A 12,877-nucleotide genomic window follows, 5' to 3' on the forward strand; every position below is an offset into this window, starting at 1 on the left:
CCCGCCTCGGGCGGCCCCCTCCCTGGCATGCTGCTGGTGCCCAAGGCTCAGGGGCTCGTGCAGATGCTGCAGACCATCTATGAGACGGAATCCTGTTTCTCAGCAGATGGGATGCAAGGCCGGGAACCATCCTTGGAAATCCTGCCTCGGACCCCTCTACACGGCATCCCTGTGGCAGGTAAGTGCCTCGGTGTCCCCGCCTGCCCTCTGCCATGGGGCACCCTTGTCTCAGGCTGAGCATCTGGCTCCGAGTCTCGCGTCTCCCCCGGATGGGATCCCGCTTAGATCTTTCTGGCGGTCTCTGTTGAGGATGTGCGCTCTCAGGGGGCGGGTGTGTGCTCCCTGAGATGGGCTTCCCTGCTCTCCCCCGGGGCCAAAACCTGTCCTCCCACCGTGCCCTCGGCTGCACTCAGCTGCAGCTCCTCGAGGCCCTCTGGCCTCCAGCAGGGTCAGCATGGGCTGCTGGGGGCTGTGGATTACTAGAGGATCCTGGCCTAGTTGGCACTGTGGTCAGAGGGGAGGAAGTGGGTCACTGACCTGCCTCCAGGCTGCCCGTTCCCCAGGTCTGGGCAAAGGAAGAAAAGTTAGAGCCGGAGTGTCTGTAAGAATAAAGGCTACCCCCTACTCCTCTGGCTGAGTTCTTGGGGTCAGTGAATCCAGTGCCGGCATTTCTGCTGGTTGCCCATCAGGAGTGCCCTGGGAATCGGGCGCCTGGGGAGGAGGCTTGATGCATTCGTGGTAGAGTTAGGCAGAGCCTGGCAGCCGGGATGTTGGGGGCCTTGGCGGCCTTGGCTCCTGGCTCCTCCATATCTCTCCTTTCCCTGGGCCTTGGTTTGTTCCCAGAACACGAGGATGCAGGGATGTCACTTGGGTTCATACGCTTGAGGACTCCCTGGTCCTCCCACCTTCTCAGCAGGGACTCTTGGCTCGTGGCTGGGGGTGGGGTCCCCCAGAGCTGGGCCACTCCCACCCTCCTTCCCAGGAACCTGTTGGCAGCATCAAGCCTTTCTGGCACAGCCTCCTCACCAGGCCGGCACCACAAGATGCTTCCTTTAAGGAGGGGCCTGCTGGAGCCATGCCCGCTTGGCCCCTCCTGGCAGTGTCTTGGCACTGGGGCGTGGATGTGTGTGTGTGTGTGTGTGTGTGTGTGTGTGTGTGTGTGTGTGTGTGTGTGTGTGTGTGTGTGTGTGTATGGGGAGTCTTTGCCTCTGGAGACGTAGGTGTGGGTCCCACGCTTTGAATCGGAAGGTGGGAGCCGCGTGTCTGCCTGGGTACCTGTGATTTGGCTCCAGGCTGTCCAGGGATAATGTTGTGGCTGGACTGGGATGTGTCAGAGCATGAAGGTTTGGGGAAGGTCTGGAATACCCTTCAAACAAGGCCTCCTATCTGCCTGGGCGGGGATGCCTGTGTAGCCTCTCTTGGTAGGGGCATAATCCTGGGGACCAGCCCTGAGGGTGCCCACGCAGGCCCCAGGGTGGAGGCGTAACCCTAGGGCCAGCAGTGCAGAGTCTCTCCGAGGTCCCCTGGCCGGGGTGTGAGCCATGAGCCGGGAGGGCTGGTCTAGCTCTCGTCTAGCCGAACCCCCGGGTCTAGGTAAAGATGCTGCCTGCTGACTCCCCTGCTTGACCTCTTGCTGGGAGTCCAGGTGGTCTCTTGGAAAGCAAAGGGCTGACTGCAAAGCATCTGCTCGATGGCAGCTCCACCTCATTTGGCAGATACCCTGTCGATCCACCCTTCTTGCCCTGTCCCCCTGTCCTTTGCCTCCCAGAAGCAGTTGGTGGTTGGCCCGAAGTTTCCTCCTCTCATCCTCTTTCACGTTGGGCCCAGAATCCTTGCTGGCTGGAACCCCGCTATCCCCATTCCTTCTCTAAGGCTCCCTCTTCTTGCATAGACACCTCCCCACCCCCTGCCAGTCCTGCTCTCCGGATCCCCGTGCCCTCCCACCCGACACACGCACACTGCCTAGCCTTCTGAGCGATGGCGTGGTCCAGGCTGGCAGGAGGGAGGCGTGAGTCACCTCAGCGGCTCGGGGAGAGGGCTAAGAATGTTCCCCGTGCGCAGCTCTGATGCTGTGTCTGTGACGCGACTGGGGACAGATATAGGCCTGGAGCTCGGCTGCCTTGTTTCTTTTTTTTTTTTTTTTTTGGACTCTGGAATGTAAATAGATGTTTCAAATAGAAACGCTTTAACCTTTGGGTTAAAAAAAAATCCACCCTGGATAAACACGGCCCTGAGCGCCCAGGCAGCCTGGTGTTCCCCCCTCTGCACCCCCCCCCCCCACGCCTCCTCTCCCCATCTCTTGATCAGTCTCCAGACAGGATGCAAAAGCCTGTGGCTGAAAAAGCAGGTGTCCAGGGACGCTTCTTGGGCAGTGTGTGTCACCAGGCCTCCTCGGCCTGAGGGTTTGGGGCAAAGGGGCTGTGTGCCCTGGACTCTTTGCCCACTCCAGCAGCAAATCTTTGGAACCCTATTTCGGGGGCATCCTTTGCTCTCTGGATTGTCTTGGGCACTGCCATTCCCCCATCACTTAGCATGGTGCCTGGCACATGGATGAATGAATATTGCTTGAGGGGGCTGGCATCCAGGGTTGACAGCAGGATTCCTGGGCTCTATTCTGGGGCTTGGCCCTCTGGGTGACTAGACAGATATGGTAAGTTGCCCTGGTGGGCGAGCCACAGTCTTGGCAGGCGAGCCCGTGAAGGGTGCGGGGTATTCTTGGCTCTTTCCGCTTGAGGAGGGGGACAAATGACAGCTTCTGCTAGTGCTATCAGGTCTTTCTTGATGGATGGGGTCTCTGCCTGGCTTCTCTGCAGCAGCCCAGCACACGGCCGGCTCCCCTGTCTCATTCAGTCTTGGTCCAGGCTCAGGAAGCCCAGGAGCGTGAACTCTGGTGCGGGATTCCCAAGGATTCAGTGCTGGGGGATCCCCGCCTCCCTTCTCCTGGGCCTTGGGCTTCCCTCCTCCTGGGCCTTGGGCTTCCCTCCGGCCTGAACTGGGCAGAGCTGCTGCCTGGGCAACGCGCAGGATGTTAAAAGCAGGCGTGGAGGAGGAGTCTTCTTTCCCCAGTGAGGGCGGGTGTGAATCCCGCTTATGCCAGGAAGGGATGCTGTGGATGTTGGGAAGTGCCATGGGGTTTGGTTTCGGTATTGGGGTTTCCCCTGGATGTTCGTATTCAAATTCTTCACATCATTCCACGCTTGGCTAGGTCGGTGGGTGCGGAGGTGTACGGGTGTGGGGAAGGTAGGAAGGGCGAGAATGGGGTGGGAAGGGAATTAATATTATAATGTATTAAATGACAAGGGTATTGGGTGCTTTCCTTACCTTATGTCCCATAGGAAGGTATTAATAACTATGCTGTGCAATTGAGGAGGAACAGAGAGGTTAAGAACTTGTCTAAGGTTGCACAGTAAATGACAGCAGGGCTTTGGACTCAGGTCTTGGTCTAGGGCCACCGCTAACCCACACAAGAGCTTCCCTGTCCAAATTTTTATTGTTCGTTTGTTTTTTTTTTTTTCCTTTTTTGGCCGCCTCGTGGCATATGGAGTTCCCCGGCCAGGGATCAGATCTGTTGCAACCTAGGCCGAAGCTGCGGTAACGCTGGATCCTTAACCCACTGTGTCAGGCTGGGCATCAAACCTGCATCCCAGAACGCCCAAGACACCACCGATTCCAGTGCACCACAGCAGGAACTCCCTAGTGCAAGTTTTTAAAAGGCAGCCCTCTTTCCAGGTGGCGGTATCCTCCTGCCAGAGTGCATGGCTTAGTCCTTGAGACATGGACTAGATTTCAGCTCCCAACTTGCCCCTTCAGTTGGGTGCCATTGTGCAGTACACAACCTGCACAACCGGATGTGGTGGGCCTGTCTTGCTTTCGAAGTTTGTGCTCCTGGACAAGAGAGACCAGTCTGACCTTGGGGCGGGGGGGGGGGGGGGGGGCTGGGGCTCCTGACATTTCTGAGAGGGGTCTGTTTTCTATAAATACTGGGGACCACTTGATCAGCTCTTTTCCTCCCCATAGGGGTTTTGGCCCAAGGCGGAGAAAGGCTCAGGAACAAATCTGAATATCCTGTCTCATTCTAATAGCCTTCCCTGCCCCCATCTCCTCCTCCTTCATCCCTTCTTCTTGTTTTTGAGACCCTCAGCTGTCCCTTCACTGCTGCACAGCTGCCAGACAGGAAATCAGATTAACTGTGTCCACGAGCACAGCTGTAACAGCTGTCAGGTTGGCAGCAGAAATGAGTACAGCCAGCCGGAGGCCTGGACACTGTGAGAAAGTAGTTCTCAAACTTTCAGTTACAACCTATCTACATAGTAAAGGTATTTATTTATTTATGTATTTCTCTCTTGGCTGCACCCTTGGCATGTGGAAGCTCCTCGGCCAGGAATTGAACCTGTGCTGCCTTAGCAGCAATCTTAGCTGCTGTGACAATACCGGATCTTTAACCCACTGCGCCACAAGGGACCTCTCCAAGGGAATATATTAAAATGCTGCAAGTTCCTCTTGTGGTTCAGTGGGTTAAGAACCTGACTAGTATCCATGAGGACATGGGTTCGATCCCTGGCCTCACTCAGTGGGTTAAGGAGCTGGCGTTGCCCTGAGCTGCGGTGTAGGTCGAAGTTGTGGCTCAGGTCCTATGTTGCTGTGGCTGTGGCGTAGGCCGGCTTCTATAGCTCCGATTAAGCCCCTAGCCTGGGAACTTCCGTATGCTGTGGGTATGGCCCTAAAAAGATAAAAAAAATTCAGGTTCTCAAGCCTTGCCCCAACCCCTGACCCCAATGTTTGGATTCCATAGGGCAGCCCAGGAGTCAGCATCTCAGATGATTCTGATGGGAGTAGCTCAGCCCATACTTGGAGTGAGGGTTCTGTGGGCAGGGGCCCTGGGGCCTAGCATCTTGCCAGTGGGTGTCGCCAATCTTCCTAGAAGGCCTCAGTGGGTTTTGGGACTCCTGGGAGAAGGGCCTACTGCAGAGGGAGGGAGGCTGTTGCCCCAACCAGAGTCAGATCCATCTCCCAGCAGCCTGGCAGTCTGGAGAAGGGGGTTGTCTTGAGAGGCTTGGAGCAGGTGTCAAAACCCTACCCGGGAAAAGGGGATTATGGCAAGTGGCCAGGTGGACAGGGCTCCCTGCTGGATGCTCAGGGCTGGGTTGTGCATGGGGAGTGGAGGCAGAGCGTCTGCCCTGGGGTCCCCGCTGTCCACCCCAGGTGTAGGGCCAACAGTCCCAGCAACAGCGGCAGGCTTAGAATGGTCAGTGTGTCTTTTTTACTTTATTTATTTTTTTGCCTTTTCGGGCCACACCTGTGGCGTATGGAAGTTCCCAGGCGAGGGGTCAAATAGGAGCTACAGCTGCTGGCCTACGCCACAGCCACCGGAGCACCAGATCCGAGCTGTGTCTGCGAGCTGTGTCTGCGGCCTACACCACAGGTCACAGCAATGCTGGATCCTTGATCCACTGAGCGAGGCCAGGGATCGACCCCACATCCTCATGGATTCCAGTCGTGTCTGTAACCTGCTGAGCCATAATGGGAACTCCCAGTGTGCCTTTTTAATCGCCTCTAGTTTAGTGCCCAGTGTTTCCTGAAAATGGCTGGGCTGCAGGAAGTGAATCTGCTTCTGCAGAGAGCGGCCCAGGAGCAGTGACAACTCCATCTTCCCTGGTGAGAGATGCTTTGTGCCCCCCATCAGGACCCTGCAGCCTTTCAGCCTAAGGTCCTTCGGAGGCACGGTCTCCCTCGAGGACTCTGGGGGTTCCGTTCACTTGGCCCCTTGCACCTGCACTCCTGGCCTCTGGTGTTCTAGACCAGGTGCCCCGTCTAGATCCTTGGATCCTTTATGCAGAGTTTGGCTTTCTGCTCCATCTCTCATTAAATCAGGAGCAGCCTTCAAGATTGCCCCTATTTTTTGGTGGGAGGCGAGAGCCACAAGACCTAAGATTAAGCCCCAGCTCCTCCCTCTCCTTTCCACGGTACCTGAGACAAATTTCTTCCACCTCTGGCCTCCCTTTCCTCCTCTATCAGCTGGGGGAGTTGAGTTGCTGATCTGCGGGCCCTTCCTTCAGTGACGTTCTAAGAGTCTTTCAAGTCAGTTTCGCATTGCTTCTGTCTTGTGAAAAGATGGGCTTAGGGTCTCCTGAGTCCTGGCCCCAGGAGGATATGAAATAGTACTAGGGAGAGAGGTGTCACCTGCCGAAGGCACAGAAACCCAGAGAGATTTTTTTTGGTGTGTGTGGGGGGGGGCATACCTGTGGCATGTGGAAGTTCCTGGGCCAGGTATTCACTCTGAGCCACAGCTTTGACCTATGCCACAGCTGCAGCCATGACAAATCCCTAACCCCCTGTTCCACAGCGGGAACTCCTGGGAAGACTCTGCTGGGAGCTGGGGTCCCAAGAGCAGGTACCAAAACCCGTGCTCGTCTGTGTTAAGTAATGCTTTTAAGGGACAGAGGGGGAGTTCCCGTGGTGGCTCAGCACATTGCAAACCCTTCTAGTATCCGTGAGGTTGTGGATTCCATCCCGGGCCTCTCTCAGTAGGTTAAGGATCTGGTGTTGCCGCAAACCGCAGCGTAGGTCACAGATGTGGCTCTGGTCTGGCGTTGCTGTGGCTGTGGTGTAGTCCGGCAGCTGCAGCTCCAATTCGACCCCTAGCCTGGGAACGTCCATATGCCATGGGCGTGGCCCTAAAAAGCAAAAAAAAAAAAAAGAATTCAGGCCGTCTGTGAACTGGCCTTGAATGTGATTCTGAGTATTGTATTTTACACACTTAAGGAACATTCTGAGAAGTGGTCCATAGGCTTCAGTGACTGCCGACAGGGTCCAGGACACACACAAGGATGTCAGGAGGCATGAATAGCTTCGACTCATACCCCGAGATTTTCCCAGGCTCTGTGCCAAGCTCCACCGCGTGTGTTATCTCTCCCGAGCGCCGACAGCTCTGGGAGGCAGGCGCCATCCTTGTGCCCATTTCACGGATGCCCAAATGGGGTACGGGGCGGGAGGGGTGCTCAGGGCCTTGCTCTAGGAAGTGGTGAAGCTTGACTTCAACCCAGGTGTTCTCTTACTTCAGAGCCCTGGCTCTTAACCATTACGGGAAGTGTGTGCGCTCGAGGTGCATGAAGAGTTGTGAAAATTGCTGGGAGAGAGTCACCCCCAGCCCGCCCATGTGGAAATGCCGTCTGAATTGTGGTAGAACCTGTTGAGCCTAAATTGGCCTCCCTAGTCACGTAAGAGCACAGAAATAGATCATGGGAAACCGTCCTTGTGGGGAGGGGTCAGCGGCGGCAGGGGGAGGAGTGTGAAACTGTTCCCTGCCTCCCTCCAAAATCCCTCCAGGCCAGGAAAGGGCCAGAGCCTTTTCCCGTTCTCCGGAGGGACAGGACGATGGAACAAAGTCATCAGACCTTTAGGGCAGCCGCTGACTCCCCAGAGGAGCTCCCGGGGGCCTGGGTGCTGGTGGAAGGCACGTCCCGGGAGGGTGGGCAGCTGGCCCTATGCTCTCCGGAGGGGCCAGATGTCCAGGGCCAGCCCTCACTCAGCCCGGGGGACGCCCTGCACTGGAGTGGGTGCTACGCGATCAGTGTTCAGAGGGAGCCCCCCTGAGCCAAGAGTCAGAACCCCTGGGTTTGAGCCCCTGCCCCGTAAGTGGTGGCGTTCTCCGCACAGCAGCCGTGGAGCCTTGGTTTCCTCATCTGTGTTAGGTGGCAGCCGAAACAGTTCATCTCAAATGTCCCTTTCTCCCTCTCCCCTCTTTTCTGAGAGTAGTTCTTCAGACCCAGGGTTTATCTGCAGAGGCCTCACTTGCATCCTATGTAGACATTCCAAACCACTTAATGCACCCCTCCCTCACACTCTCAGTACCCTGGTGCCCCCCGCCCCCGGCCCGTTCAGTGGCTTCCAGGAGCAGGGTCTTTCTTTTCTTTTTTTTTTTTTTTAATCTTTTTGGGGCCCCACCAGCGGCATATGGAGGTTCCCAGGCTAGGAGTCGAATCGGAGCTGTAGCTGCCAGCCTATGCCACAGCCACAGCAACTCAGGATCTGAGCCGCGTCTGCAGCCTACACCACAGCTCAAGGCAATGCCGGATCCTTAACCCATTGAGCAAGGCCAGGGATTGAACCTGTGTCCTCATGGATGCTAGTCAGATTCGTTTCCACTGATCCTCGACAGGAACTCCAGGAGCAGGGTCTTTTGAGAGCCAAATGTTAAGTGTTTTAGGTCTGCTGGGTGGGTCCACACACTGGTGCCCCCTCCCTCCGGGCATCTTCAGGGGAATCCCAAGTGCCATTTCCTTGCTGCTAGAGTTCGGGTCACAGGGGTTTTGGAGTTGGTGACTTCTCCAAGAGCAGGCTGGGACCTGGGGCATGGCTTAGGTGTTCAGAGCAGGAGGAAGGCTTGACCTTGCTTTTGGGCAGCCAGATCTGTTTTTTATTTTGAACCCTTTTCCCAAAGGTGCTGCTAAAACCTGTCCCTCGTGTCCTAGAATCCCTTGGCTGCTCCAGGGGAGTGTCCCTTTTCCTGGACACTCTCTTTTTCATCTAAGCCTGTGCTGGCAGTCATCCCAGAGGTTACCCTGTCAGAACCTGCATCGACACCCGCCCCACCTCTGAGGAGCCAAGCTGTGCTACCCAAAGAATCTGTTGTGGAGCCCCCACTGGGCTGATGGGGTTCGTGGAGAGGTCGGAAGCCCAGCTCATGGGAAGGAAATGTCACTAGGATGTGGCTGTTGCTGCTCAGTTGTACCTGCTCAGTTGTGCCTTTAAGAGAGGAAACTAGGAGTTCCCACTGCGACGCAGCAGAAATGAATCCAACTAGGAACCGTGAGGTTGCGACTTCTATCCCTGGCCTCACTCAGTGGGTTAAGGATCTGGCGTTGCCGTGAGCTGTGGTGTAGGTCGCAGACGCGGCTTGGATCCTGCGTTGCTGTGGCTGTGGCGTAGGCTGGCAGCTATAGCTCCGGTTGGACCCCTAGCCTGGGAACCTCCATATGCCACTGGTGGGGCCCCAAAAAAGCAAAAAAAAAAAAATAATAATAATAATAAAAATAAGTGAGGAAATGGAATTTCAGAGAAGGCAAGTAAGTTGCCCAAGGTCACATAGCTTACTGAGTGGCAGAGACAAGAACCAAAACCAAGTCTGCCTGGGGAACTAGAATCTCTTCTCACTGAAAGCCTTCCAGACAAGAAAGACTCCTGTCCACATTGTACTCCTCTAAGCTAGAGCCTGGATGTGCGGGGACATGCTGATGGCTGTCTCCCAGCTGCCTGGGCTGGGGCTTCTCCGGGGAGGCAGTGATGGTTAGTCCTACCGGGGGCCAGAGGACAGGAGGGCTGTTGCTGCTTGTCCCTAAGGCCCGCTCTCCCAGGAGGCAGGGTCAGAGTCCCCGGAAGAAGTGGAGCATGGAGCGGCAGACCTGGGCCCTTCTGTCTCCCTCTGCAGGAGGTCCCTGCCTCAGGTGCTGCCTTCCTCTCTGACATCCTGCAGCTACGGGGTAGGGGGACCACCCAGAGCTGTGCCTCCCATGTGACCTTCCCCTAGCCTGTCCTTGCCAGACTCTCCAGCCTGTCCTCTTAGGGACCAGCGCCCTCCGCCTCCTTTCGTCCCTTTCCGGAGGTCCTCCCCTCTTCCTCAGGCCACCAGGCGGCGGTCAAGAGTCTCCTCCTATCAGGACACACCCATCTCCCCTTCCAGGTGCCTGGATCTCATGGCAGCCACTGCCACCTGCCCTGCTCATGCCAGGCTGGCAGAGGGCACAGATCCTCAACGGGCGGCACGGTTAGCCGGACTCTAGGTTTTGTGCCCAGAAAACCTCATTTGGGGGGCTCTGTGCCTCTCTCCCCCCTTGCCGTGACTCTAGCTGCCCAGCCACGGCTCCTTCCATCTGGGATGGAGCCAGGTTACTACCTGGCTCACCCACGGGGTGCTGCATCCTTTCCAGGCCCCATGGGGTCCGCAGATTAATATTCTCGAGTCGCCTGTGCTTCCTGCTTGTGTGGGAACAAGGCTGTGTGGCGGAGCCCGCTGGCTGCCCCACCACCTGCATACCAATGGGGCTGCAGCTCCCACTGCAGCGCAGGACCTAGCATCTTGGCTGCGGCGGTGGCGGCTGTGCAGGAGCCCTGGTAGGAGAGTCCCCTTGCCGGAGCCCGTGCCCTTTCTGCAGGGCTCTTGCAAGGGAAGCCAGCGTGGCTGGCGGGAGTTCCAGCCCAAGCAGGGTTATCTGCTGGGAGCCAGGAGTGCTTGGACCCCTGCCCTTCCCTGGGCGGGCGGGCTGGCATCCGGCTCCCGCAGCCCCAGCACTGCCGGGAGCAGCAGGTTGAAGCCTGTCCACCTCTTGGCTGAGCGATCTGAGTGCCACGGGCCAAGCCGGCCTTGCCTAGGAACGGGATAACTCTCTAGCAGCATGGGGCCTTGCTGAGCGTTTCCAGGGCCGGGGATACCTGAGGCTGGCTGCTGGCTCCTTGCTGCCACCCTGCTTTTGCACCCTGCAAAGGGCCGGTCACTTCCAGGAGGACCCCCTGCAGTTTCCAAGGGCCTTTCCTCCTGGTTCTGGGTTGGGAGGGAAAGCAAGTGAGCCTGTGTGTGTGTGTGTGTGTGTGTGTGTGTGTGTGTGTGTGTGTGTGTAACCCCACCCTCCTGGCCACATCTGGCCACTCCTGCAGATGTGGCTCTGGCATTGTGGCCGCAGAGTCGTCAGTGTGGCTGGCGGGCAGACCACAGAGGAATGTGCTTGGCGGTGCTGGGGGGAGAAGGGCTAGGGGTGGGGTGCCATGTTACACTCAGGCCACCTCCCACTCCCGGCTCCGGGGGTCCCGGGGGCCAAGTTCAGCCATGAAGGTAGCACGGCCTTGGCCTTCGGCAGGCTTTGCCCTTGCTTTGGTGACGCTCATTCTGCAGGCTCCCTGAGGAGATCCGGGCTCATAGACTGCAATGGGTGTGGGAGCCTTTCGGAGCTCAGCCCTTAGCACCTCCTCCCAGCTCCCTCTCCACTCCTGATAAGGGGTGGCGGTGGGGCCCTGGGCACAGGCCTGCTCATGAGGCCGAGGCCGCAGAGACGACGGCAGCCCTCGGGATAGCAGGGTTTTTCCTTCTCCAGGCCTGGGCTGGAGAGGGCCTCCCTGCCCTCGGAAAGTCTTCCCCACTACCCGTGGCCTCCCTGGGCCAGAGTGGGGAACGTGAGCCATGTCTTTGGGAAAAGAAATGGAAGAGAAACAAGCCGGCTGGGCCCTGCCTCTCTCACTTCCTCCTTCCTGGGCCGTGGGTAGCCTGCCTTCCCTTTCCTGCTGGTGTCGGGAGGCTTCGTGGAGTGTGGGCTGGGCTTGGGGCTCCCCGCTGGCGTGGTGTTTGCCCGGTTGCCCTGGCAACCACAGGGCAGGGGTGGGGAGTGACATTCAGTGACGGGAGGACAGTGTACAGGGATCAAGAGGTCGAGACCTGTCCTTCCCATTGGTCCACTGGAACCCTTGCCCCTCCCGGGGACCCCTCGGCCCATTGTCTGCTTGGAGGCCCGGACCCTGCGCGTCCGGGTCTTGGTCTTGGGCCCCGGCCAGTCCCTCCCCCGCTTTCCCCTTCCCAGCGGGTTCTCCCTGGGATCTGGCCTCAGCGCCAGCCCCCGCCCCCTGCCACTGCCCTTCTTCCTGTCTGATTCCCTTTCCTTTCCTGCCTTCTCCTCCTCCCCGCGCCGCCCGCCCATTCTCTCTCTCCTTCCCCCTCCCCCCAGGCACAGCTGCTGTTTGGCTCGCTCTATATATAGCGGCATTTTCAGGGTAATTACAATAAAACTGTTGAAAGGAGATAATCCAGCAAAGGAAGCAAGTCTGACTCCCAGCCCCCTCCTGCCCCTGGTCGGGTGCAGCCCCGCACCCCCCCGGCCCTGCGGCCTCCTGCTCCCGCCCCGCCCCCTCTTCCCAGAGCCTCACCCTCCCGCCCCATCTGCCCCAGCTGGGTGTGGGGCAGAGAAAAGGGCAGCAGATGGGCATGGCCAGAGGGTCCCCACAGGCCTATCCTGGGCTTACCGAGAGCCCTGGTTGCCAGCTCCATCATTTCTAGAACCCACCTCTGTGCCTCAGTTTCTCCTCTTGTGTAGACTTCTTGGCCGGAAGGGTGTGGGGTTGAGAGGTGGGGGAGGAAGCACCTTTTGCTTTAGAAGCAAAGGACTTGGATTGACATCTTCATTCCTTGATCACCTGTCTGCAGGTCTTTAGTCATGTTACTTAAACCCCTCTGCTCGGTTTCCTTATCAATAAAGTCAGTCTCGTAAAATGCCCGGTGGCCTTAACGGTCAGTGACAATATTGTGTCTGGAGCCCTCGCAACCTTTCAGGTACCCTGCTTTGCTTTTGCCCATTTTCTTATCGAAGTACATGCCTTCCAGCTCATTTAATGAAGGCAGAAGGTGTCATCCAGGGAGCAGAGGGATTTGGCTCCCCCCCCCCCCAATCCTCTTTGGGTCTAATAGTCCTGCCTGGTAGCTTTCTGAGCCCCAGGCAAGGCTGCCAGGCCTGGTGGGGTCTGGGATTGGCCCGCTGACCCCCTTCCTGTCTCTTCTCCTGCAGTGGAGGTGAAGCCGGTGCTGCCAGGAGCCATGCCCAGCTCCATGGGGGGCGGGGGAGGAGGCAGCCCCAGCCCCGTGGAGCTTCGGGGTGCTCTGGCAGGCCCCGTGGACCCCGCGCTGCGGGAGCAGCAACTCCAGCAGGAGCTCCTGGCGCTCAAGCAGCAGCAGCAGCTGCAGAAGCAGCTCCTGTTCGCCGAGTTCCAGAAACAGCACGACCACCTGACCCGGCAGCATGAGGTCCAGCTGCAGAAGCACCTCAAGGTGAGCGAGGGGGGCGCGGGGGGGCCACCCAGACGTCCGACCCCCGCCCGGACCTGGCTCACCCTGCCTCCCTCC

At 58.0% G+C, this 12,877-nt stretch overlaps 1 protein-coding gene across 2 annotated transcripts in view; it reads left to right on the forward strand.

The window, feature by feature from the left end:
* HDAC5 (histone deacetylase 5) overlaps positions 1 to 12,877 on the forward strand; it is a 41,566-nt gene that overhangs the window by 13,512 nt on the left and 15,177 nt on the right. Inside the window, exons 3-4 of one of the 2 annotated variants that reach the window (XM_047756856.1) lie at positions 104 to 178; positions 12,543 to 12,802. In XM_047756856.1, the coding sequence (XP_047612812.1) occupies positions 104 to 178; positions 12,543 to 12,802 (335 nt within the window). The remainder of the gene's footprint in view (positions 1 to 103; positions 179 to 12,542; positions 12,803 to 12,877) is intronic. The other variant, XM_047756857.1, reaches the window with a different exon arrangement.

The sequence above is a fragment of the Phacochoerus africanus genome, chromosome 14 (assembly GCF_016906955.1).
Source record: "Phacochoerus africanus isolate WHEZ1 chromosome 14, ROS_Pafr_v1, whole genome shotgun sequence".
NCBI classification, from domain to species: Eukaryota; Metazoa; Chordata; class Mammalia; order Artiodactyla; family Suidae; genus Phacochoerus; species Phacochoerus africanus.